Genomic DNA, 23,346 nt, shown 5'->3' on the forward strand with positions numbered 1-23,346 from the left:
GTCTGGCAATTCTAATATTTCAGCAGTAGATTTTTAGACACAAGGGTGCATGTGTTCACAAATTCAGATCTATGGCCAGGGGTGTCAAACTCAAATACACAGTAGGCAAAAATAAAAGAAATGGGTACTAGTCGAGGGCCGGACTGGTTCAATGTTTATTGCAAAACTTATTGAAATGAACTTATTGCACATATTAAACCTGGAACTAACAAAGCCTAAAGTATTGCCTATAAAAACAACATTAAATAATTAGTTGCATTCATTTCTTATGGCTCTATCTGCAGATTTTCCCCGAGTAATTTCTTATGATTACATTTTTCCACGGGCCAACAACAGCTTCAAAAAAACAATTTCCCTCCAAAGAAGAAAACAACATGCCCTGTTGTCGCAAGAAAAAAAGTGCAGAAGGAAACATCCATTTAAACTCAGTTTGCTGCTCTGTGATGCTAGTTCAAGCCAGATACTTGGCGTCTCATCTTGGGTGCAAGTTCATCAATGTTTGGGGTCAGGCTCTGTGCTGAGGAAACCCTCAGAATTGAGTGAAGGTATGCATGCAATACTGATTTGGCACCCGGGCCTTGAGTTTGAAACATGTGCTTTTATAGGAAATCATGTGCTGTGTTTTGATGATTGAACTGAGTACATAAAGAGGCAGTGTGTATAACCCGTCTCACTTTCCTCCAGATGGTGAAAGGCTTCTCTAATCGTTCCCGTAAAGCCAGGATGGCGTCCGGGCAGACAGAGGAGAAGGACTTAGCTGTGTTTGGAGAATGGCAGACTGAAGAATACCAGCCGCCTTTAGCTGTGGATGGGAAGGTAAATGCCTTTATGGACCGGGATGATAACTGTAAAGAATTTTTTTTACTCTTAACAGCAAATATTTATATACAGCAGATAAAATGGACCATGCATTAAAAAGACAATCAGTCATTTCTGAAGATATTTCAAATTAGCGCACTATTGTTTACATATTGTCTGTTGCCTTCAGGTTCCCCGCAACGAGTACGGTAACGTCTACCTGTATAAGCCCTGTATGTTGCCGGTGGGCTGTGTTCACCTAAGGCTGCCCAACCTGAACCGCGTGGCTAGAAAGCTGGAGATGGACGCCGCCCTCGCCGTCACAGGCTTCGATTTTCATGGAGGATACTCACACGCTGTGTAAGACAACACTGAGGAACCTCTTCAAACACAAGACAGTAGGGGGTGTGATCAGTTCAGGAGTATATCAGGGTTTTTATTCCATTCTCAGTCTCAGGGTTTAACAACTCCACTGCATCGATCCGAACTGTTTTCATCGTTTGTGATTTTAACCGTTTTATCTTATGAAAAAAACGATTTTTTACCTCCTGAAATCTAGGTCATTATCTCTATTATTTTTTATTTTTTTTATTTCAATATAGTAAAATAAGTTATTCAACATTCACAATTGGACACAAAATTAGTATTACTTCAAGTAGTTTCACATAGCACTGGGCACACAAAGTGTTTGAAGCGTGTTCCATGACCTTTTACAGCCTTAGCTTTCACCAGTTACTAAGTGTAACCTAATGAGCAAAGTGTTATGACATTTGTTTATTTTGATACACTTATTGTAAAAACTGCTAAACAGATTTATTGATTTATTTCCTCTAATTTGTGTTACATGCTTAAGAAGAAAAAAGAAAGGACAAAATAAGGTTTTTAAGAAAACAGGACAAATGCAAGGTGAATGAAGATCTGTATTATGTATGTTTGTGTGTTTCAGCACTGATGGGTACATTGTGTGTGAGGAGCATGAGGAGATTCTCAGAGCAGCCTGGGCGGAGGAACAGGATATTCAGAAACAGAAGGAGAAAGAGGTGAGTGTGACTGATGAGTACAGGTTAATTACTTTCTTTGTTTACACAGTTATGATGGTTTTGCCATCTGTTATTTAAAAGCTGTTCAGCACCAAAGCACCCCGTCACTGTTTTCCCCTTACTGTTTCCAGAAAAAAGAAAAGAGGGTGATCTCCAACTGGACTCTGCTGGTGAAGGGGCTCCAGATCAAAGAAAAACTCAAACAGCGCTACGGAAAGTTAAACCAAGGTCTTCTTCAAGGGGAGGAGGCCGCCGGGCTTTCTTCAGATGAGGAGGGGGATGAGGGGGGAAGTCCTTCAGATAAGACGGCATCTGAGACTCTGGCCATGTCCTGGCCTCAGAACAAACAGGCTGAGGAGGACGGGGGGAGCATCAGCGGACTGAAGAGGACAGCGAAGACAAAACGAGAAAAGAAAGGACAAGAGAAACACATGTTCCCATTTGAAAAAGTGTGATATCGGAGGTAAAAAAAAAAACTACACTTGAGTTTAGTAAATCAAGTTCGATTCCATTTCTCTCAGGAAAGGCTGCTTGTATGGTTTACTCTGGTAGATGTTCTTCCATTGATGATAATGCGGTCATTAATCCCCATTCTGTGTTTACCATCAATGTGCATACTTCCATTTGAACTCATGTACTGTATTTTAGATGTTTATATGAGAGCTTAGTATACATACTGTCCATGCCAAGTTGCCAGGGGGGTAAACAGGCAAGGTGAATATCAAATCCAACAAGTTGACGCGTGTTCTCTGTGCAGAAAGGTGCTCTGAGGTTGCATTGGAAAGCACTCACTCAACATGAATGTGGGAACAGGGAATTGTCCTTACAACGTGATACTCACGGCACTCTTGTGAGAATGAAATGGGTGTTTTCCAGAACTCGATCAGTACAATGCTGCTGTTGAACCTGGTAGGCACTGTTTTTCTCCTTAGTTTAGCGCATTATACAATATATGCCGAATAGAATTGATTGCTTGTGTTGCAAGTTAACACAAAACCGCATCTAAAAACAACACTTCAATTCCTACAGGTGAATAAACATTTCCATTGGCATCTGGTGCCTCAGCTTCCTTATACCGTTTCATTGCTCACTGGACTATACTCTGAATAAGCTGATACAATGAACACTGAAACTTGTACCATTGTTGTACATTTAAAATTTGGTATCATAAGTTGCATGAACAGCCATGTTTTGGTTGCATGGCTTCTGTACACACGTGAACCACGTAAAATGTATCTTGAGATGTATCCATGAACTTTGTAAAAACCGCAACTAAGAAGTTGTTAAATGATTTCTTAGCTCACACACTGTCTGTCTTGATTTCTCACCAAGCTTTCTGTACTTCCTCTTTTTCTCTCTTGTCTTGTTTGGCTGCTACATCCTCAGAGATTCGGTGTTTCTGTTGTATCCTGAATCTGCCTCTTATTCATCTCTTTCACACTTGTTTCCTTTATATAATTGTGTCCTCAGCAGATGATGGCTGTATATAAATAGAAAAAAGTTTTTTTGTAATTTTTCTAAGAAATTTTAAAATCACCAGTAAAAAGCAAAAGCAACAAAAACTAAATCAATCTGTGTTTGTGTCATTTTTTTTAAGTCTAGTTATTTGTTTAAGCCTAAGGGCAGCTGCTGGTATTTTTGTCTAAACTTTAAAGTGACCATAGAACCTGTGATTTAGCTGCATGTTATATATAGATCATAAAATACTACAAAGACAGAATACAAGGGGATCACATTCATGTGTCATTTCATGAAGTTAAATGTTTAAAAAAATGGCAGCTGTCACACTGATGAAAGATGATAAGATGTGTGTAGCATGGGGAATTGACATTGGAGGAGAGATTTCAAACATACCTAATGCTGATTCCTAATACTGCATTGATTGCATTGTATCATGTAGGTGGGTATACACTTACAGTACACTGGGGAAAAGGACATACATTTATCACAAACATTGTATAATCCTAACATAAGATAATTACTGGCTGTTAAATGTATATTTAATTAAATTCGTGTATTATATGGATATGTGTTTTAGCAAAGAGTTATAAGATGTTGGTCCATTCCTGTAGTGCAGCTAAAGTATTAATGAGCAGCACAAGTGCATTAATCTGCTATAGGAGGGGTAGTGACGTCATACATAAGTATCTCTGTGGTCTTCCGGTTACCAGCCCAGCAGTCGGAGAGTAAATTGCACAGTGGATTTCCCCACACAATAACCAGTCCTGGTTGTCATTGCGAGCAGAGCCGACGCTTCTCATTGAGGTAAACATTGCCGTCTTAAACCAGATAAAAATGTTTGCAGCACTTTTATAAATGTGTGTGTTTATTACGGAGCTCCAGAGGGCCTTGTTTACATCTAAATCCCCGGTCTAGAGTGGGCGAGAGGCGGCGACGGAACAGCGGGAGATAAAGGGGTAGCTAACCGGGATAGCTATTGTGTTATAAATTAAGGAACAAAACTAACTTTTTTCCCTAGAAAGTTTTCCCCCGGTCTGCTTTAAAAGTATACAACAATTTAACTCGTCAAACTCGTGGGTTTGGCATGCCGTCACGTCGCTGCGGAATAAACTGATGCACGCTAGCCAGGAAGCTAACCCGGCTAACGGTCAATTGGCCATCCTGTTTGAGGATTTCAGTGCCAGGTTTTAATCTGCAATGAATGCACACCACCGAAATGCCCTGGTCAAACAAAAAAACAAATATATATATTGTTAATGTTGCGTTATCGCTGCTCGTACCGCTCACTTCCCATCCCCCAAGACATGTTATCAAAACCTGTGCTGAGTAGCTGTGATACATTAGCCTAGCGAAATGTGTGTCACCCAGTTGGTGCCTATTTTTAGCCCCGACCGGGCAGAATGCGAACAGACATCGTCTCTCGCCCGGCGTGCCACGGGTCCGGGCCGCCTGGCAGGCTCTCCCGGCTTGTTTTTATTTTTAGCCCGGTGGATATTTGCGACGTCACATATTATAGCCCATATCAGCAAACGGCATTTACCAGGTGTCTCTTTATACATTTAGTGTATACAAATTGCATATCGGAATAATAGCCTATGTGGTGCAAAGTTTGAATCCTATTCGGAGTATTGTTCCCGTTCAACCGTATTGGGCTTCTTTAGCTCGTGACACATGGTGCGAAGGCAAGTGTTGGCAAGGAGAATAGAGAAGCTACCCATCCGCATTCAAACAAAAACAATAGCCGAGTTGTAAATCTGTGCGTAAGGGAAACCCCAATTGGACAAGGAAATACGATTAGCAAGCCTAGGGAATTTACTTTTCACAAGTAGCCTTGCATTCAGAGGAATATTATTCCCTGTCACTGGGCTGGGTAATATAAGGATTAAAGAAGGCAGTATCATATATTTGCTTCTGGCATGTAAAATCGCATGTCCAGGTACAAAGAGGATGTTCAGTGTTTTGGTCATGTTCATCTTGCATACTAAAATATTTTGGAAGTAATTTAAGGGGAAAAAGATCCCCTAAATGATGAAATTTTGGATTTTAGACATCATGTAAAGATGTATTTGTCTATAATGTACCAAAATGTCTCAATCCAGCAATTAATTATTGCTCCACTGTTGTATGCTTGCATGCATGTGTAAAATGTTAACTATATACAAATTGTGTCTGGGTCCCGTCATTCATAAGGTTAAAGCATCTTCAGCTAATCTTGTAAACCTTGTTTAAAAGCATTAACCCATGCCTTGGGTTGCACACGTGTTTAGCTGTTCTAAAGTGTAGAAGGACAGAGGCAGGCCTGGTTAAGAATAATAAGACTACAGTAAGAGATGCACTCGGGAAAAATGTCAATGTTTGGAAGTGAGTAATAAATCCCATTGTTCATTGCCTATTGCCTAGAAGAGCAGCAATGCATTGGTGAGTAGGGTATGTGTAGCTGAGATCAGAGGCATGGTCTAAATGAACAAAATCTTGAAGCTAATTCATTGTAATCTGTTTTTACTGTACATTGTTTTGGAACTGTATTAGTAAACCGAGAGTAACTTAAACATAATCAAATTCCTTGTATTTCCACACAAGCTTGGCAAATAAAGCTGATTCTGATATGACATAATCTGTACTAAAAGGTCAACTGCAAAGTAGACACAGATTAAGCAAGCACAGCCAAACGTTTAGCAACAACTGGCTGGTAGCGTGTGTATCCCAGAAACAGAATATTTTATATACAAACAAATTATATTGTCCAAAGTGTGTCCAATTTGAGTCATATTTATATATGATGAAGTATTAAGTATTATTATTCATAAGTTGTTAATGTGTGTCCCCCCCCCCCCCCCCTGAAAGGGACAAAAGAAAAACAGATGTCGTCACTCTTCACAGTGGCAGGTGGTTTCTGAGCACCACTGGCAAAGTTGTGTTCAATGGAATAAATATATTGTTGGTGTAAAATTAGAAACACTCCAGGCTTAGTGACTAGCCGTGTTGAAAGGGAGAAATAAGTCCAACATGAACACTTCATAGCTTGCTTCTGTTCTTTGGTCAGTAAACTAGCGTTTTCATCCATATGTACAAATTAATATTATAAATCACAAGCTACTAAACTACCTTTCAGTAAAAACTAATGAGCGAACTATCAACAACTTTGAACACTAATTATATTTTTCTCTTTATACCCCCACGGTTTCCTCAATTACACCGCACCTTTCCCAACATCTGTTTGTACTTCACTTATTTCTCATTACTTTTCAATCTTTTTTTCCTCCTCAGAAATCTTTGTAGCCAGCTTTCCAAATGAGTGACGGGGAGTGTGACTGCTTCTGCTTCTTCCGTTGCTGCTGAGCGCACTCTCTACGCGCCTCGGGCAGACGGGAAGGTAGTGTGTCTCTAAACAGTGAGGCAAGCAGCTTGAACAGCACACAAGGAGAAGAACCGAAGTTGAGCTTTAAACAAGTCATTTAATCCACTCGAACCACCGACAGGTAGGCGAGCTGTCTACCTGTCCGGGTGGCTGATCCAATCAATTGGATGTCTGTGGACATGAACAGCCAGGCGTCGGACAGCAATGAGGAAGACTTTGGGGAGAACTTTGAAGACGAGGGAGATGACGATGACGATGGAGGAGACGATGATGATCAGGCCGACATTGAGGACTACTACATCGGCGTGTCCAACGATGTGGAGCAGCAGGGCGCTGACTCCTTTGACCCCGAGGAGTACCTGTTCACCTGTCTGACCTACAAGGAGAGTCAGAGGGTGCTGTTAGAGGAGGTGAACACTGTGGCTGCTGCACTGAAGGTGAGCTTGTGTGATTCTGCAATTGAATTGAGCTTCTTCATGGTCACAATGCTTGTGCTTGATGGCTCATCGCCACGCTGTCATGGGACAAAATGAATAGCGCAGATTCATCATTAGTTTTATCGGTATCTTTGTGCTTCCAAAGATTGTGTAGAATGTCTGGTATGGAAACAGGCTTTTTGCCCCTCTATTGGTTCAGCGTTACTCTGCTGAGTCTACATGCTGTTCTGCAGTAAACACCTTGCTCCACACTTGTATAATTAGTCATTATGCACATAGGAGCTGCACAGCAACTACAGTATTCTGTTCCCAGAGGAGCAGCTGTGTTTTGTGTTTATAGAATACAAAACAATTATAGAACAATGACTTTGATTCATTGACTCCTGACTCTTTTCATTTTTATAATGTTTACAGCAGTGTTACAATCACAAAGCGTTTTTTTTCTGCTAAAGGAAAAAGTCGGCTTATTGTATTAAAGTGAAAATAGGCAAGTCTTGGATATGGGAACTGTGTGTCTTTACTGATTAGCTGACTTTCAACAGCCAAGTCACTCGGGGGAGCAACATTTCAGCGATCTCTGTTTGTCTCCTTCTCTCTCAGGTTGTACCAGCGGTAGCAAAACTGGTCCTGGTGCATTTGCACTGGCACCTTACACAAATACTGGACAGGTATGTCTCTCCTGCTGCATCACAATCCTGCCTTTCTTTAATTTGAATTATTGCAATCTTTCTTTTTCATCACCACTTTTTGAATTCTTCCTCCCTGTCTTCACTTTTTAACATGTTTGGTCTAACAATTCTTTCTCTTTCTTTCCTCCTTTACCTCCTTTTCCTTGCTTTCTCAACCTTACTATTTCCTTTTTCCTTTGTGCAGCAGTCTTATATTTTTCAGTCTCTCATCCTTGGTTCTCTCCATGTTCTCCACAGATACAAGTCCAACTCGTCTCTGCTGATGTCGGACGCTCTGGTCCAGCCCAGCAGCACCTCCAGAACACTCACTGTGAGTAACAAGCCACGAGCAAATAATGAGCCCAAATATTATTCACAAGCTTTGATTATACCTTCTTATTCAGATGTTGTATATCCTTTTATACATAGGGACCAAGCTAAGAATAACTTAGTAACAGCTTTCTGCGCGTGCACATGCATTGTTAAACATCGTTTATTAGCCATAATAAAGAAGTACTATACTTAATGACTTTGTTCACTGTTGGTAGTGATAAGTAGTTTAAACATGAAATTAATATTTTTAGATGTACCAGAGAATTCCGTAGGAGTTAAAAAATCCGTTTATCGTGTTTCTTGATTTTTTTTATTTTCAATACATCACTTTGGTAACATGAGATGAAAATATGAGTAATATATTGCTCTTACGTTACCAATAGGGCTGTACCCGAATATTCTACTATTCGTTCGTTGGCCAACTATTCGGGTTTCAATTTCATTATTCGGATATTCGTTTTTTTTTTTTTAATTATAATTTTCTTTCTTCAAAGAAATATATTTTTTTTTCTAAATGTATGCTATTAATAAAGGTAAATTGCCATATTCTTATACTATATTTATACTTTTGAATTGCACTGTCAAAATGCGGAAATATATACAATCTCAGCCTGTGCTCCTGACATCGCGTTCACTCAGTCACGAACGCAAACGGCACGCTTCACCTCGCTTCACCTCGTTTCACCCACAAAATGCCGAAGACTTCAGCTGTGTGGGACCATTTTAAATTGGACGACGGTAAGAAGAATATGTGCCAAATATGCAATAAGAAAATGGCCTACCACGGTGGCACACCAGCTCTGAAAAGTCACCTGGATGCTGTAAGTACTAGCCTAGCTTAGCTGTTGTCAAGTTGCCATGATGAAGCTGCTTTATCCGCCGTTCAAACAGTAACGTTACACATGATAAAAACGTGCACTTACTTTGCTTGGAAAATAGTTGCAAGCAAGCAACCGAATTGTTTTTTTATATTAGTTTTTTTAATTTTATCCGAATAGTGAAAATGATAGGAGTAATGTGGGAACATCTGTGGCTAAGGCAATTATTGGCATAAAGTTGAGTAGCTCAGCCTAATAATATTTTGTCATACAAGAGACGAGGCGAAATATTGAACCAACAAAAAACACCTAACATAGTTGACGGATATAACAACGTTATCATTCTTATATAAATTGTTTTAATTTTTGATTTGTTTTGCAGTTGAACTCTCAAAGAGTTGACTATTGTCAGACCGAACAAACTATCAACTTATAATTGTCAAAAGAACAAGCAAGGAATCAAACTTTCCCTAACCTATATATCGTGAATTAAACAATTAGGACGAAAACACCTTTTTCTGCGTCGATTTAACAGATTACCATTTCTCCTTCTGTAGTAAGGTGAGTAAATGGATAGGATTAGTCAACCAAGGCAACGAGAATACTGTTTCCTTCTTACTTCTTTGATGGTACTGCTTTCTTGTTGTGTCAATATTCTACCTGGTAGTTCACGTGAAGTCGTTGCTACGTAGTGGAGTCGATAACAAAAACCGAACACAAGTCAGGTTAAGTATAGCTTTAACTACAATAAAGTGACCATATCCGTTGTTGATTATTGTTTGGAAACGACGCAGTAAAGTTATACGCATGTATTTACATATTAACTAGAACACATGTGAGGGTGTGAGGGTAGACGAGAGGACGACTGTGTCCGTGTTGCAAGAGGGTCTATACTATGTGTACGTGAAGTATTAGTATCCACCCTTGTCATTCGGACGGTCATGTAGAATGTAGGTGTACCCTCAGTAAATTTAGGAGTATATATGAGAGTGGAAGTTTCGGGATTACCGTGTTAACCTAACGCTTTCATCTGCGCAATTTGTTTATATAATGACACGTGCTATTAGTAAGGTCACAGACAGTAAATTTATTGCCAATAGTAACTCACTTGACTATAGTACGGGGGGGTGATTTATTGTATGACGTTGCGGACGGACGAGACCGCCATTTCGTATCGGGTATTTGTAGGTTTCTTAGTCTCCGTCTGACACTACTTTTTGGTCTCACCTGTTGTGGTACAGTACGTTATGTATTATGTCTCCGTGAACCCTCGAGTGACAAGTTTTGTATTCACACTGAGTGAGTGGAATTAGGTCGGAAACTACTGATGTGTCTGTAGTGTTTTGTGTGAGACGAGTGGTTAGAGGGTCCGAGGTGAGAAACTGTACTGTCACGTCATGACAAAAGGGTACCGTAGGAAACTCTTCCCACGACCGTCCCGTCTCGGTCGTCACCGGCAGTAGAGACATGCTAACATCTGTTAGTGTGGCGTGACCCTCCACTGACCCACCCGACTTTGGAGTGTTTTGTGTCCTTCGTACTTGTTGTTGCGGCGTCTGTGTGTAGACTGGGCCTCTCTCATTCTTTCATGTGCCCAAAGGATAGGGTATTTCATTTAATGAGTAGGAATCTTGTAGTTTACTATTATTTCTTTAAGTAAACCATTATGGTAATAAAGCCCGAGCCTATAAGCAATTAGTCGTCGCTTATAAGCCACGCCTCTCTAAACATTAAAGAAAAAATATTTTATAAAAACCTTTTTTCCAAAGTATTGGTGCGAGGCCTTAGGCTCTGTTGGACTGTTGTGCGACAATTCGTCTTCGGGGTTTTTTGTTGTGTGTTCCGTCTTTCTCGTATTGATAATGCTAAATATAAACTAAATAACAGGTGCAGAGCGTTTGTAATTTTGATTTTACACAGGAGACATCCATTTGCACATCCCAGACGACATAACAACTCCTACAACTACCGACCCTACGTGGATACCNTGAAAAAATCCTCAATCAACAGCAAAACATTGGTATCGTACATCGGTGCCTCCCTAGGAAGCGTCCTGTCTCTGGTTTGGTCGGTTGGATGAACCAGTTATTTAATCACAGTGGAATCAAAGTAATTAAACAAATCATAGATTCCTGATCATCAGTATAAGATGAAATGATAAATGAGTGCTCTATTAACATCCTTAAACACTTTATTCAGCAGGTCTCACCTTCTTTGGCCTCTTCGGAGCCCTGAGTGAAGAGCAGCTGGAACTGTTTGTTAGGGAAAGAAGCTGGGAAGATCCTGGACATCAGAGGGCTGACACACACACACAGGAAGAAATCATAAATCATCCAAATGTTCAAATGACTTTCTGTGCTTCTATTTGTCATTAATCACAACATCTAGTATGCATGTGTGTGTGTTGCTTTACCTCATGATGTGAGACAGAGCCAGCACGCCCAGGCCAAAGAAGTAGATGGACAGCAGCATGTTGATGTACTCTTGAGAAAATACCTGCGCCAGAACACATTCGACTGAGTGTGGAAGACATTACTTTGAATTGGATTTGCATGCCTTTCAATCGTTCTGTTATTAATCGTTTGCATGTACAGAGCTGCTGTTTTTTATTTTCTTAGGCTGGCTCTTGTTTTTGCAGGTTTCCTTTTTTTCATGAACGCATGACTGAGGAATTGTTTGAGATTTGTGGAAATATTTCACTCCCAAACATCAGTTTTATTTCAGATTAGAGTAGCTGGTGGGATATTGTCACTGGAAACTAATTTTACACATAGTATAATAAAATGTATTTTAATTAATTCATAAATAAGCCATATGTTAATGCAGAATATACAAGGTTTAAACTCAATAAGGACAAAATTAAAAAATCCTGGTCAGCATTTAGACGTTATGAATTAGGCTTCAAACTAGTTGTCAGCCCTACTATACTAACATAATGACTACTATACTAGAGTATGTACTAGCATACTGAAGTATATACAACTTCTAGTCTATGCTAACATTTTAAATCAGCTAAACACTTCCCTCCAAATGTTTCTTTCAGGTTGCATCACCGCTGTCTTTTGTAGGAATTTGAGATATTTCATGCATTTATCCGAAAACTCCAAAACGTGAAACCCCTGCAGGTGGGCTGAGGAAACCCTGTGTTACCTTAAAGAACAGGTAGAGCCCGAACAGAGTGCAGCTGGCGATGATGGGAAACCTTGCGGCGTCTCGACTGGTGATCGTTTCAGGCATGTCTGATGCATTCTGGGAGGAGAGAGAGAAACAGAGATAAATAAAGAGAAGAGGGGAAGCAATGGAGGGGTGTTGTAAGATTCAGTGTTAATGCAAGGGACAACTAGTTACATCAAAACAATGCAAACAACATTTAAGTTAGTTAAACCAAGAAACACACATTTAAATAGTGTTAAAGCAACTAAAACAAAAACTGAAATACTCTTAAAGTATACATTAGAGCATCATTTCCACCAGCAGGTAAAGCTTCATGGATCAAGTAAACAAGTTTAATTTGTTTACCATGTGTAAAATGTTATGTAAAACTAAAAGGATAATGTTTATTGTTTGTTTATTAAGACTTTATTGAGTGTAATTATTGCGGTTAGGACCATCATTTCTCTTAATAACACCATTATCACCAAGTTAAATGAAAACAAATCTGTTCCCACAGAATCCCATTGATTTTGAAAGGGTCAAACAATCAAGGTCGAAGGAGCATGATACAAACATGCACCCTCTTTTCCAATGGTCCCACAAAACTTAGAGGACCAGAAAATAAAAAGCATCCTTCTGTTTCTACAACCAGCTGCTCACATGTACAACTTCGAGCACCAAACTAAACACTATACTGTAGGGTGGAACCGAAAGTCAACTTTTTACATTCATAGCTTTATTTGTGTACTTTAAAAAATATTTTCCTAAGTGTTATGTCCTCATTCAGGCTAAAAAAACAAATGCATTCCTTAAAACAAAAAATTCTCCTCTGAGTCCTCTCCTGCTGATGTTCAGGTGTTTATCAGTATGTAGTGTCTCTACTTTAAAGAGTCCTCTCCTGCTGATGTTCAGGTGTATATCAGTATGTAGTGTCTCTACTTTAAAGAGTCCTCTCCTGCTGATGTTCAGGTGTATATCAGTATGTAGTGTCTCTACTTTAAAAGAGTCCTCTCCTGCTGATGTTCAGGTGTATATCAGTATGTAGTGTCTCTACTTTAAAGAGTCCTCTCCTGCTGATGTTCAGGTGTATATCAGTATGTAGTGTCTCTACTTTAAAGAGTCCTCTCCTGCTGATGTTCAGGTGTATATCAGTATGTAGTGTCTCTACTTTAAAGAGTCCTCTCCTGCTGTATTCAGGTGTATATCAGTATGTAGTGTCTCTACTTTAAAGAGTCCTCTCCTGCTGATGTTCAGGTGTATATCAGTATGTAGTGTCTCTACTTTAAAGAGTCCTCTCCTGCTGTATTCAGGTGTATATCAGTATGTAGTGTCTCTACTTTAAAGAGTCCTCTCCTGCTGATGTTCAGGTGTATATCAGTATGTAGTGTCTCTACATGTCTCCATGCTTTAATGTTCAAAAAGCTCTTCATTTTTCTATACTGCAGCACCTCTTTTCACCCTCTGTCTGAAACCAGAGCCCAGTCTGCTCTGATTGGTTAGCTGGTCGGCTCTGTTCTGATTGGTCAGGAGAGTAGGAAAGAAACTCCCTCTGGAGGGAACACAGGAATTCTAGCCTTTGCAGACCATTACCTTGCACAAAAACCTATATAACAAACTACAGGAAATGGAAAACCCCAAAAAGCACAAAAGGGCCTCTTTAAATATGGTTTTGTTCTTAGCTAAGACACTTGCTGATGATGTCGCTGTACACATTACATTTGAAAGGATTACGTAAATTCAACTGAAGCTCAGGTGAAACTCTCCCATGTAATCCTCCTGCTACACTCATACTGCTGTTCGCAAAGACACAAACGATAGAGAGTCTGACAGAAGTCCCTGAGAGAGAGAAGCTTGAGAGTCACCTCCATCTACTCCCCCGAGAGAGAAAGTGGGACAGAGGAGAGGAAAGGAAGGAAGGTAAGGGAGGAAGGAAGATTTACAAGGCAAAATGATGGGAAGGAGAAGAGGCCAGAAGGAGAAAATGCTTCTTTGTCACTGCACTAAAAAGGGCTCCATGTGACATGTCGATGATTCCTTCACTCAAATCACTGGTGAATTCTGTATGTGCTATAGGGGTTGCTGCAGGGACGAAATATTTGTGTAGGCCGTACCGTAAGGTTAGCATAGACAAAAAGTGAGATGTGGTGTTATTATGCAGAGATTATCCATTTAAGTAACATAAACGTCTCTTTGCAACAGAGCTTATTTTCTGTAATAATACAAAAAATCAAATGGTGTCGCCTTGAGTTAAGTGGAGCAGTCATGTGACCGTGCTGTAGTTTTTACTTCTAGGGACGTGTAAGAATCATACACGTTTGTTTGCCACAGATCTTATTTTTTAACAATATTCCAAAATCCCATTGCTAGCCCTTGTGATGCTAGCTTCCGGGTTGTCATCACTGCACCACTCTATTGTGAAAATAACAGATTGGAGTCACATAAATGTAGAAAAAAAACCTGATTGTGATGTGCTACTGTCTGCCATTTGAATGTAGCAAGGCACTGAGGGGACTCATTATCACTCACACACTGTTCAACAGCTCCAGTGTTATTAACTGATGTGTTAGTGCCGTGTGTATTTGGTGCTCTCAGCGGCTCTTATACTCACTCTGAACCCAGAATCGTACTCATTTTCTCCGAGCTCCTACAGACACACAGACAGAATGGATGGACAGACAGATGTGCACAGACAGACAGGAAAGAGAGATCAGATCGGCAACAAAGAGGAGGACTGAACGCAAGGCCCTAAGAATTAAAATCAACAGGAAGCAAAACTATCATTGTTGAAATCGGTGAGGAAAACAGTTTGAATTCATTAGAGAGGTTTGCCAGGGATAGACACAGGGAGAATGAAGAGAGGAGAAGAAGAAAGGAGTTCAGGAGCCGGATTCAAGCCCAGCTACACATCTCAAAACATGATTTTTATATATATATATATGTTGCACTGTTGGAGGAGCCTGTGGCCAATATTTTTCATTGCCATATCTACACTGTAGCTAATGTGCAAATGACAATAAAGCCTTGAATCTTGAAACCACACCTGGGATAAACCTCAGAAAATATGAGAACATATGGGTTTGAATGGTTTCTGCTTTTTCTTAAAATGTGACTCTACATGCCACTGTGCTCAGTGTAAGCCTATCATATTAAATCAATGACAACAAGCCTGTATTACATCATGACTGATCCGTCAGACGCACAGAACCTGCCAGTCATCTCACAGTGAAACCAACAGCAGCAAAGAGGATGTGGGAGTTTTTGTAACCTAAAGCTAACAGGCTAAACTGCGCATGTCCGCATAAAAAAGAAAAAAAAGAGTGCAAATAATTCTTGTACACACACACACACACACACACACACACACACACACACACACACACACACACACACACACACACACACACACACACACACACACACACACACACACACACACACACACACACACACACACACACACACACACACACACACACACACACACACACACACACACACACACACACACACACACGTATTTAATTTGCAGTGGTCTAAAGTTACCAAGTACATTTACACAAGTACACTATTTAAGTACAATTTTGAGATTCTAGCACTTTACTTGTGTATCTACATGTTTTTACTGCTTTGTACTCCACTACAATTCAGAGGTCAATTGTGTAATTTTACTCCAATACATTTATTTCATATCTTTTTTTAGGTACTTTGCAGATTGGGATTAATGATGCAAAATATACTTTAGACTTTAGTTATACCTGGAGTAATATCACAAGCTACTTCTATTCTTGGCCCTTTAAAAAAAAAGAAGGAAAATAAACACAACAAGCTGAGGTGGAAGAAGTTATCAGATCTTCTACTCCAGTAAAAGTAGAAGTACCAGAGTGTCGGAATACTCTGTTTTATTGGTCCATTTCAGAATAATATATGATATGTTTTATAATTATTTATTATTAAAGTGTTCTCAAAGCTGATAAAGGTGCAGCTAGTTTTAATGACTTTGAATACTGCAGGGTAGCTTGTGAATTTACTCCACTTGAGGAGAGTAAAAGTAAAACATTTACCGCTGAATTGTAGTGGGGTAGAAGACGTTCAAAGTAGCACAACATTCAAATATTCAAGTAAGGTACAAGTATCTCAAATTTGTACGTAAGTACAGTTAAACAGAAGTATAACACAAGGCCCTAAACAGAACAACAAATAAGCAACAGGTTGAAATATTAACTGTTCAAATGTTAACAGCTGTGACGATAGTTCTACCTTAATTCTGCTATTTTTTATTAGAATGAAGCCCTGTTTTGAGGCTTTATTTAGCTGTAGCCTCGGCTTTTATCAGTCTTTGGTTTTATTTCAACCTGTTGTTACATTTTTGTTGTGTTTTGGGCCTTGTGGTGTTAATTTTACTTTATTTTAAAACAGTATTCCTCGAACTAAACACTGATAGAAGCCGAGGCTACAGCTTAATAAAGCCTCAAAATAATGATTAATTTGAATACAAAAATAGCAGAATTAAGGTAGAACTAACATCACAGCTGTTAGCATTTAAACGGTTATTATTTCTACCTGTTGATTATTTGTGTTGTGTTTCAGGCCTTGTGGTGCTGATTCTACTTTACAGCTGTGACGTTAGTTCTACCTTATTTCTGCTATTTTGTCATATAAATTCATCCCCGTTTTCAGGCTTTATTTAGCTCTAACCTCGGCTTATATCAACGTTCAGTTCAAGGAATACAATTTGAAGACGATTTGAAATAAGCCGTTAGCCAGCCGTTAGCTTTTCACCAGCCAACCGGTTGAGGCCAACGGCTGACTGAAGAGACACCGGGTTAAAACATCGAGATCCTCCATCGCTGCTGCCGGAAGAAGTTACCTTTGATTTGGAGCAAGTGACAGAACGCAGGGCTCCGAAGTAGATGGGCAACAGAGCCATGAACACCAAGCTGCCGTACGCCAGCGCGGTGCCCTCCGGACTCGCCACGAATTTAGCCGTCGCGTTGAGAGCCTGCTCGGTTCCGTTGGAGTCCGTGTTGTTCAGGGCCTCCAGGACGGCAGCGACGGCCTCCGGGATCTGCTCCGTCTCAGACATGGTTCAGAAGCGGGCTGTGTGCTGTAGCTGAGACACGGGCAGGAAGAGGTGGAAGAACCGCTGGATGTTTCTCATTCATCCACAACAGTGATGCTGCGGTAAGGTAAGGCCACGTTTCCTAAAACATTGAGCAAAGAGGAGGCGGACCGTGAGAAGAGGTCTCACTCTGCGGGGTTTCCGTTAACATCACCGACACATTTTGATAAATGTATTTTCTTCTTCTTTTTTGAGTTATACGGCGGTTTGCGTCAAGGTTAATGTCGCATTGACACCAAATATATTTTCTTTGAATGCAGAGGTGGAAGAAGTACTTTTAACTTGTCAAAAGTGGGAAGTAACAAAGTACATGTACTCAAGCACCAGGGCCGTGGGAAGTAGGGGTGCTGAGGGTGCTGCAGCACCCCCTGGTGGAGGACAGGGGATCTGCACTTCCACAATAGAAAAAAAACGAATTTTCAGCCTTGATGTAACAACATTCATAATTAAGTAAAGATAACACCCTTTTCACCCCGGTTACATTTTCCATTTGCCCTGTACGATGGGCGCTGTAAGTGATGAAAGTGGGGGATGTTGGCTTAGCAGGCGCCCGCAGCCAAAGTGAGAGAGATAGAGAGAGGGGATACTGCGGTACCGGCGGGGATTGTTGTTAGCTTCTGCTGCGCAAACGGATATTATAAGAAGCTGTTTCTACAATAATGTGGAGAGAGAGTTCTGTCCTGTCAGACTGAGAGGCTCAGTGAGGTAAAGGACTCTGAGTGTTTAGATAGTTCACTTTAGTCTAAGTTATCTCAGTGGGTCTCAAACGTTTTGATCACAATTTATGTACGCAAATACTTCAAAGGGACACCTTTATAATTAAAAGGATAAATAAAAACAGGTTTGAAATCATTCCAATGTATACTATAGGACAGTAAACCAAAAATATCGTTTAAAACTGGAGAGATTTAAAAATATACATAAATAAATAAATGTTAACTGGTAAAATAAGATATGAATGAACAACACAAATAAAATAAGTTACATGTATTTGTTATTGGCTCTGGTAGGTTATTGGAAATGTTCACATACAAACCGATCTTTTTCACATGGGTGTTTAGAGTTGTATCCCCTAGATCAGTCTCTAATTGGGCGCTCAAAGTTCACCAAATTGAAGCATTTTACTTTAAAATGTTAAAAAAATCTTCCTGGGGGGGTACCCACGGACCCCCCTAGAGGATGTGAAGTCCACCCCCCAATTAAAACATGTTATAATACTAAATACATTTGAAGCCTTGTTATATAAGCTGTCCACCATGTCAATATGTTTCTCTTTTTGTAGTGTATTGGTCTTTTGTAGAGGTTTTTCATTGCCAGCTAAAATCTTGCCAAGGGCAGCAAATTGGTCAGAACCAGCCCTGGTGTCATCCCCACAGCACCCCCCATTTGAAACATGTTCCCACGGCTATGTCAAGCACTGTACTTAATTACACTTTTGAGTGTATCTAAGTTGAGTATTTCAATTTGTTTTGCTTCTACTCCACTACGATTCAGAGGTAAATTGTGTACTTATACTCCACTACATTTATTTTGTACCTTTAGTTACTTTGCGCATTTGGATTAAGGATGTGAAATATAATCAACACTTAAATAAGACTTTAGTTAGTACTTTAAGAAGCCTTAAAAATGAAAGCAGTTTATTTACGTAAACATTTATTTTCTGTTCAATAAAGAAAATAAAGACATTTATTTTCTTTAAAAAAATGTTACAGTTGTAATTTGCTACAGCTCTCTGTAAGCACAGCATGAGGAGAATAGGTTGCCATTGTTTGCTCAAATTGATACTTTGGACCAAGGTACTTAAGGAAAGGTAAATAAAAGTAGGTTTCAAGCCTGAGTTCCTGCTGAGAAGACCATAAATGCTTTATTGCACATGAAAAAGTTATTTATTGTGGGAACATTGTAAAATAGCCAACTTATTTCAAAACCCACATGCAGAGATATCTTTAACGCATCTCCCATTTCCCTCATCCCATTCCAGACTCTGAATTTCATTTCATTTCAAACCTTTATTTATGCAGGTTAATCCCATTGAGATCATTGATCTCTTTTTCAAGGGTGACCTGCTGCAAGTAGGTTCCACATGAATACATATAAACATAACAGAAAAACAAAAAGGACATCATACAGCATATTTACAGCGGCTACAGTTTACATAGCTACTAACATTTGCAGGTTCCAACAGTTTCCGATTGGATAGCATCTATCCTTGCTTTAAAAACATTTAGTGGCACCAGATTGCTCAGTTTCCATTTAATTTGCAGACTATTCTAGAATGGATGCCGAGTAGTTCTTTATCTTATGTAGGCTACACTAAAACAATGTGCTTGATCAGAGCCTAATGTATGATCTGAGCCTGTCAACAGGAAGCTGTGTATGTTCATCTTCAGTGTGATACATCCTAACCAAATTAGAAGATCTCTACATTAAGGAAGTAATGTTTCTTCCTCGTTGGTGGAATACATTTTGCTGAGACCTCAAGCAGCTGCCAAGGGGTATGCTTCTCGCTTTGGGTGCGAGAAGTCTAGGGTTCAAATCCCGGACGAGCCCAAGACATTTACATAGGTGTGGAACAGGTTTAGTTTAGGTAGCAAAAATGGTTTGTTGGAAGCAATGTGTACTTCACAATTTGACCAATTCTGTGCCCTGCTAGAAACCTAGTGTTGAGTTGGGGCAAATGATGATCAAGGCTTATCTTCTGTGTAGAGAATCCATGCATTTTCATCCAAGCTATGTTTATTTACTACAAAGTGCAATTAATGGTAAAGTGTTTAGCATTGTCATTTAAACAGAATATCGTTCGGAAGATCAAAAAATAGCCTTTTGTCATGGCTCGCTAGGGCAGTGGTTTTCAAACCTTTTTCAATAATGTACCCCTTTTAAAAAAAAAATTCAGCCAAGTACCCCCTGATCAGCGCAAAAACTATTTGTTAAGGAAAACATGCCTATACAGGTACAGTAAAGTGCTGCACCATCGGTGTCTGATTTATTAAAACAAGAACCTTGTAACTGAGAAATACTTATTCCAAATGTTTACAATCCATCACTAAATTCATGGCAAACCTATTTCAACATCATGCAATAACACTAAGACGAAATTAGTTGCATTGAACTGATCTTTTTTATAAGTTGTAGGCTATTTACAATTTAGTGAGGAACATGGGCTTGTGCTATAGTTATTACACTTCGCGTTTTGAAATATGTGTAACTCTGTTCATATAAAACCCACACTGCTCAAACCTCGTTACTTTTCCCAAAATTGCTTTAATTATTTATTTTGGGGCTATGGGAATGAAGAGAGAAAAATATATGAGCATTTTATGAGCATGGGATTTTGACCCCTCATTATGCATAATGCTGCGCTATACTTTGCGGCCACACCCCGTTGCCAAGCAACGCTTATTGTTTAGGTCCTTTGATAAGCAGGCAGTCATATCATTAGCTAGAACTAGCTAGATCTGAAGGATCTGGACATAAACGTGAGTGAAGTATAACCGGACGCGAGAGAGAGATCAGAGGTCAGATCAGCTGCTGCTGACGGAGAACACGCAGCTCTTCCGGATCACAGCTCCCCCGCTGTGACGGACCGTTGAGCCGAGCAAAATACAGTAAGAGTTAGACCTAACACACTTAGCTAGTTTATCTACTCTGGAACAAGCTAAACTAGTTATAAATATATGTATTCTTTACTGTCGGGTCACTTATTACAGGTTCAGCTGGCTGCACGAGACTGACGGGCTGTCAGGAGAGGGAGAGGAAAAGAGAGCACCCCGTTTATTTCCCCCATTTTATTATCCAGAATTGCTGTAAACAAAGTAGTTCATCTACTATTAGTAGTTTGTTTAAATGCATTACTTATGTTGTTTTTTTGCATTAACATAAAATAAATCTCTCGTAACCCCTGCAGTACTCCAACGTACCCCTAGCCCCATTTGAGAACCACTGGTCTAGGTATGATTCTCGCTTCGGGTGTGAGGTCCCGGGTTCAAATCCCGGACGAGCCCAAGACATCTACATAGGTGTGGAACAGGTTTAGTTTAGGTATCAAAAATGGTTAGTTGGAAGCAATGTGTACTTAATAATTTCACCAATACTGTGCCCTGCTAGAAACCTAGTGTTGAGTTGGGGCAAAAAATGATCAAGGCTCATCTTCTGTGTAGAGAAGCCATGCATTTTCATCCAAGGCATAGTGCAATTAATGGAAAAGTGTTTTGCATTGTCATTTAAGCAGGCTGTCGTACAGAAGACCAAAAACTAGCCTTTTGTCATGGCTCGTTGGTCTAGGGCAGGGCTATTCAACTACACATTCAGTTGGGCCAGATTTTATAACTACAAAATTCAGCTGGGCCAGACATTCAGCGGCCTGTAAAAAGCGGGTAGTGACACATTTTAAACCAACACATATTACTGCGATGAAAAACATGCAATTTTTATTCATTGTTCATCTAACAAAGGTAGGTCAAAAATTGCAATTCATGGAAAGGTGTTTTGCATTGTCATTCAAGCAGGCTGTCGTGCGGAAGACAGAACAATTTCCTTTGGTCATGGCTCGTTGGTCTAGGGGTATGATTCTCGCTTTGGGTGCGAGAGGTCCCGGGCTCAAATCCCGGACGAGCCCAAGTCGTCTACATAGGTGTGGAACAGGTTTAGTTTAGGTAGCAAAACAAGTTTGTTGGAAGCAATGTGTACTTCACAATTCGACCAATAGTGTGCCCTGCTAGAAATCTATTGATGAGTTGGGGCAAATCATGATCAAAGCTCATCTTCTGTGTAGAGAAGCCATGCATTTTCATCCAAGCTGTGTTCATTGAGGACAAAGTGCAATTCATGGAAAAGTGTTTTGCATTTTCATTTAAGCAGGCTGTCGTGGGGAAGACAGAAAAATTGCCTTTTGTCATGGCTCGTTGGACTCTAGGCCCTAGGCCGGGACCTCTCGCAGCCAAAGCGAGAATCATACCCCTAGAGTAGACCAACGAGCCATGACAAAAGGCAATTTTTCTGTCTTCCGCACGATAGCCTGCTTAATAGTACTGGGGGGATACGATTATTTTGAAAACGATTAATCGGGCAGGCTATCGTGCGGAAGACAGAAAAATTGCCTTTTGTCATGGCTCGTTGGNGCACGGAAAATGTGTGTGCATTGAGATTAACCATTAAGATGACATAAACATGAAGTCATGAACACTAACCCAGACATTAGTTGTCTAACTTAAACCTAGCTAAGACACTTGTAGCCTGTCTCTGCTGACGCACAATAAGGGTCCGGGGCCCCTAAATCGCCACTGCCCATCCCTGGTCTAGGGGTATGATTCTCGCTTTGGGTGCGAGAGGTCCCGGGTTCAAATCCCGGACGAGCCCAACATGTCTACATAGGTGTGGAACAGGTTTAGTTTAGGTATCGAAGATGGTTAGTTAGAAGCAATGTGTACTTAATAATTTGACCAATACTGTGCCCTGCTGGAAACCTAGTGATGAGTTGGGGCAAATAATGATCAAGGCTCATCTTCTGTGTAGAGAAGCCATCCATGTTCATCCAAGCTTTGTTCATTGAGGACAAAGTGCAATTAATGGAAAAGTGTTTTGCATTGTCATTTAAGCAGGCTATCGTGCGGAAGACAGAAAAATTGCCTTTTGTCATGGCTCGTTGGTCTAGGGCAGGGGTGGGCAAATTTTCTGGCTTTGGGGGCCACTATGAGTTTTAAAATTTGACAGACGGGCCGGGCCAGTAGCAGATCGGTGAAAAAAGATTTAGCTGTCCACTCCTCATTAAACACTCGGCACTCAATGTCGACTTTTCTTTTCTTTGGTCCACTCATTGTTACAGATTAAGGTTCAAAGGTGAATTATTGCGTCATCGTTTGCGTCATGACCTAACCGTTTACGTGCCTTCTTATAACCTACACAGCGTTTTACGTCGCAGATTTTCTCCTCAACACCACTCACAACAACATCAATAGGGGACTGTGTCTGGTAGTTTTTAATCATACGAAGCCAGATTAATTTAAAGAACTTCTCCAAATTTATACCTTTCTCCAGAGTGCCGTGGTGCATTGTTTATTAATGTGGTTCAGCAGCTGCATTACTGCCCCCTGCAGTGCTGCTCGTGCACCGGAGTTTATTCTCCCGTTAACTCGCAGCTGTAAAGTTTTCACTGTCTGACT

The 23,346-nt window shown here is 40.2% G+C and overlaps 3 protein-coding genes and 1 non-coding gene across 7 annotated transcripts in view; 3 read left to right on the forward strand and 1 right to left on the reverse strand.

The window, feature by feature from the left end:
- Window positions 1–3,399, forward strand: part of xpc (xeroderma pigmentosum, complementation group C) — a 36,064-nt gene extending 32,665 nt beyond the window's left edge. The window contains exons 11-15 of one of the 3 annotated variants that reach the window (XR_798731.1): window positions 685–816; window positions 989–1,158; window positions 1,745–1,838; window positions 1,970–2,747; window positions 2,868–3,399. Coding sequence is in view for 2 of the 3 variants with exons in the window: in XM_010775016.1 (XP_010773318.1) it covers window positions 685–816; window positions 989–1,158; window positions 1,745–1,838; window positions 1,970–2,293 (720 nt within the window). In the remaining variant the exon portion in view is untranslated. Of the gene's footprint in view, window positions 1–684; window positions 817–988; window positions 1,159–1,744; window positions 1,843–1,969 lie in introns of all 3 variants that reach the window. The other 2 variants (XM_010775025.1, XM_010775016.1) reach the window with 2 other exon arrangements.
- Window positions 3,400–3,995: 596 nt separating this feature from the next.
- Window positions 3,996–8,203, forward strand: LOC104952285 (E3 ubiquitin-protein ligase ARIH2-like). Its single transcript, XM_010779082.1, has 5 exons — window positions 3,996–4,103; window positions 6,567–7,094; window positions 7,695–7,762; window positions 8,021–8,093; window positions 8,192–8,203. The coding sequence occupies exons 2-5, from the start codon at window positions 6,825–6,827 to the stop codon at window positions 8,201–8,203; spliced, it is 423 nt and encodes a 140-aa protein (XP_010777384.1). The 5' UTR covers window positions 3,996–4,103; window positions 6,567–6,824.
- A 2,890-nt stretch (window positions 8,204–11,093) lies between these two features.
- On the reverse strand, window positions 11,094–17,390 carry LOC104948809 (minor histocompatibility antigen H13-like). Of its 2 annotated transcripts, XM_010775035.1 has the most exons (5): window positions 16,934–17,390; window positions 14,675–14,710; window positions 12,064–12,162; window positions 11,327–11,409; window positions 11,094–11,211 (listed from the first exon to the last, which is right to left on the reverse strand). In XM_010775035.1, the coding sequence occupies exons 1-5, from the start codon at window positions 17,147–17,149 to the stop codon at window positions 11,109–11,111; spliced, it is 537 nt and encodes a 178-aa protein (XP_010773337.1). In that variant the 5' UTR covers window positions 17,150–17,390; the 3' UTR covers window positions 11,094–11,108. The 2 variants fall into 2 exon arrangements, with proteins under 2 accessions (XP_010773337.1, XP_010773345.1); XM_010775043.1 differs by lacking the exon at window positions 14,675–14,710 and having other exon boundaries at window positions 16,934–17,372.
- Window positions 17,391–21,731: 4,341 nt separating this feature from the next.
- On the forward strand, window positions 21,732–21,803 carry trnap-ugg (transfer RNA proline (anticodon UGG)). Its single transcript has one exon. It is a non-coding gene; the product is annotated as a tRNA-Pro (tRNA).
- Window positions 21,804–23,346: the final 1,543 nt, after the last annotated feature.

This window comes from Notothenia coriiceps, unplaced genomic scaffold, assembly GCF_000735185.1.
Source record: "Notothenia coriiceps isolate Sejong01 unplaced genomic scaffold, NC01 NC01_scaffold00000339, whole genome shotgun sequence".
Taxonomy (NCBI): Eukaryota; Metazoa; Chordata; class Actinopteri; order Perciformes; family Nototheniidae; genus Notothenia; species Notothenia coriiceps.

Bases quoted from the DNA above. Each gene is read 5' to 3' on its own strand.
- LOC104952285 (XM_010779082.1), top strand. From the start codon at position 6,825: ATGTCTGTGGACATGAACAGCCAGGCGTCGGACAGCAATGAGGAAGAC. The intron at 7,095-7,694 runs GTGAGCTTGTGT...CTTCTCTCTCAG, and splicing joins CTGTGGCTGCTGCACTGAAG to GTTGTACCAGCGGTAGCAAA. The intron at 7,763-8,020 runs GTATGTCTCTCC...TGTTCTCCACAG, and splicing joins CTTACACAAATACTGGACAG to ATACAAGTCCAACTCGTCTC.
- LOC104948809 (XM_010775035.1), bottom strand. From the start codon at position 17,149: ATGTCTGAGACGGAGCAGATCCCGGAGGCCGTCGCTGCCGTCCTGGAG. The intron at 14,711-16,933 runs GTAACTTCTTCC...GTGTGTCTGTAG, and splicing joins TCACTTGCTCCAAATCAAAG to GAGCTCGGAGAAAATGAGTA. The intron at 12,163-14,674 runs GTGAGTATAAGA...CTCTCCTCCCAG, and splicing joins AGTACGATTCTGGGTTCAGA to AATGCATCAGACATGCCTGA.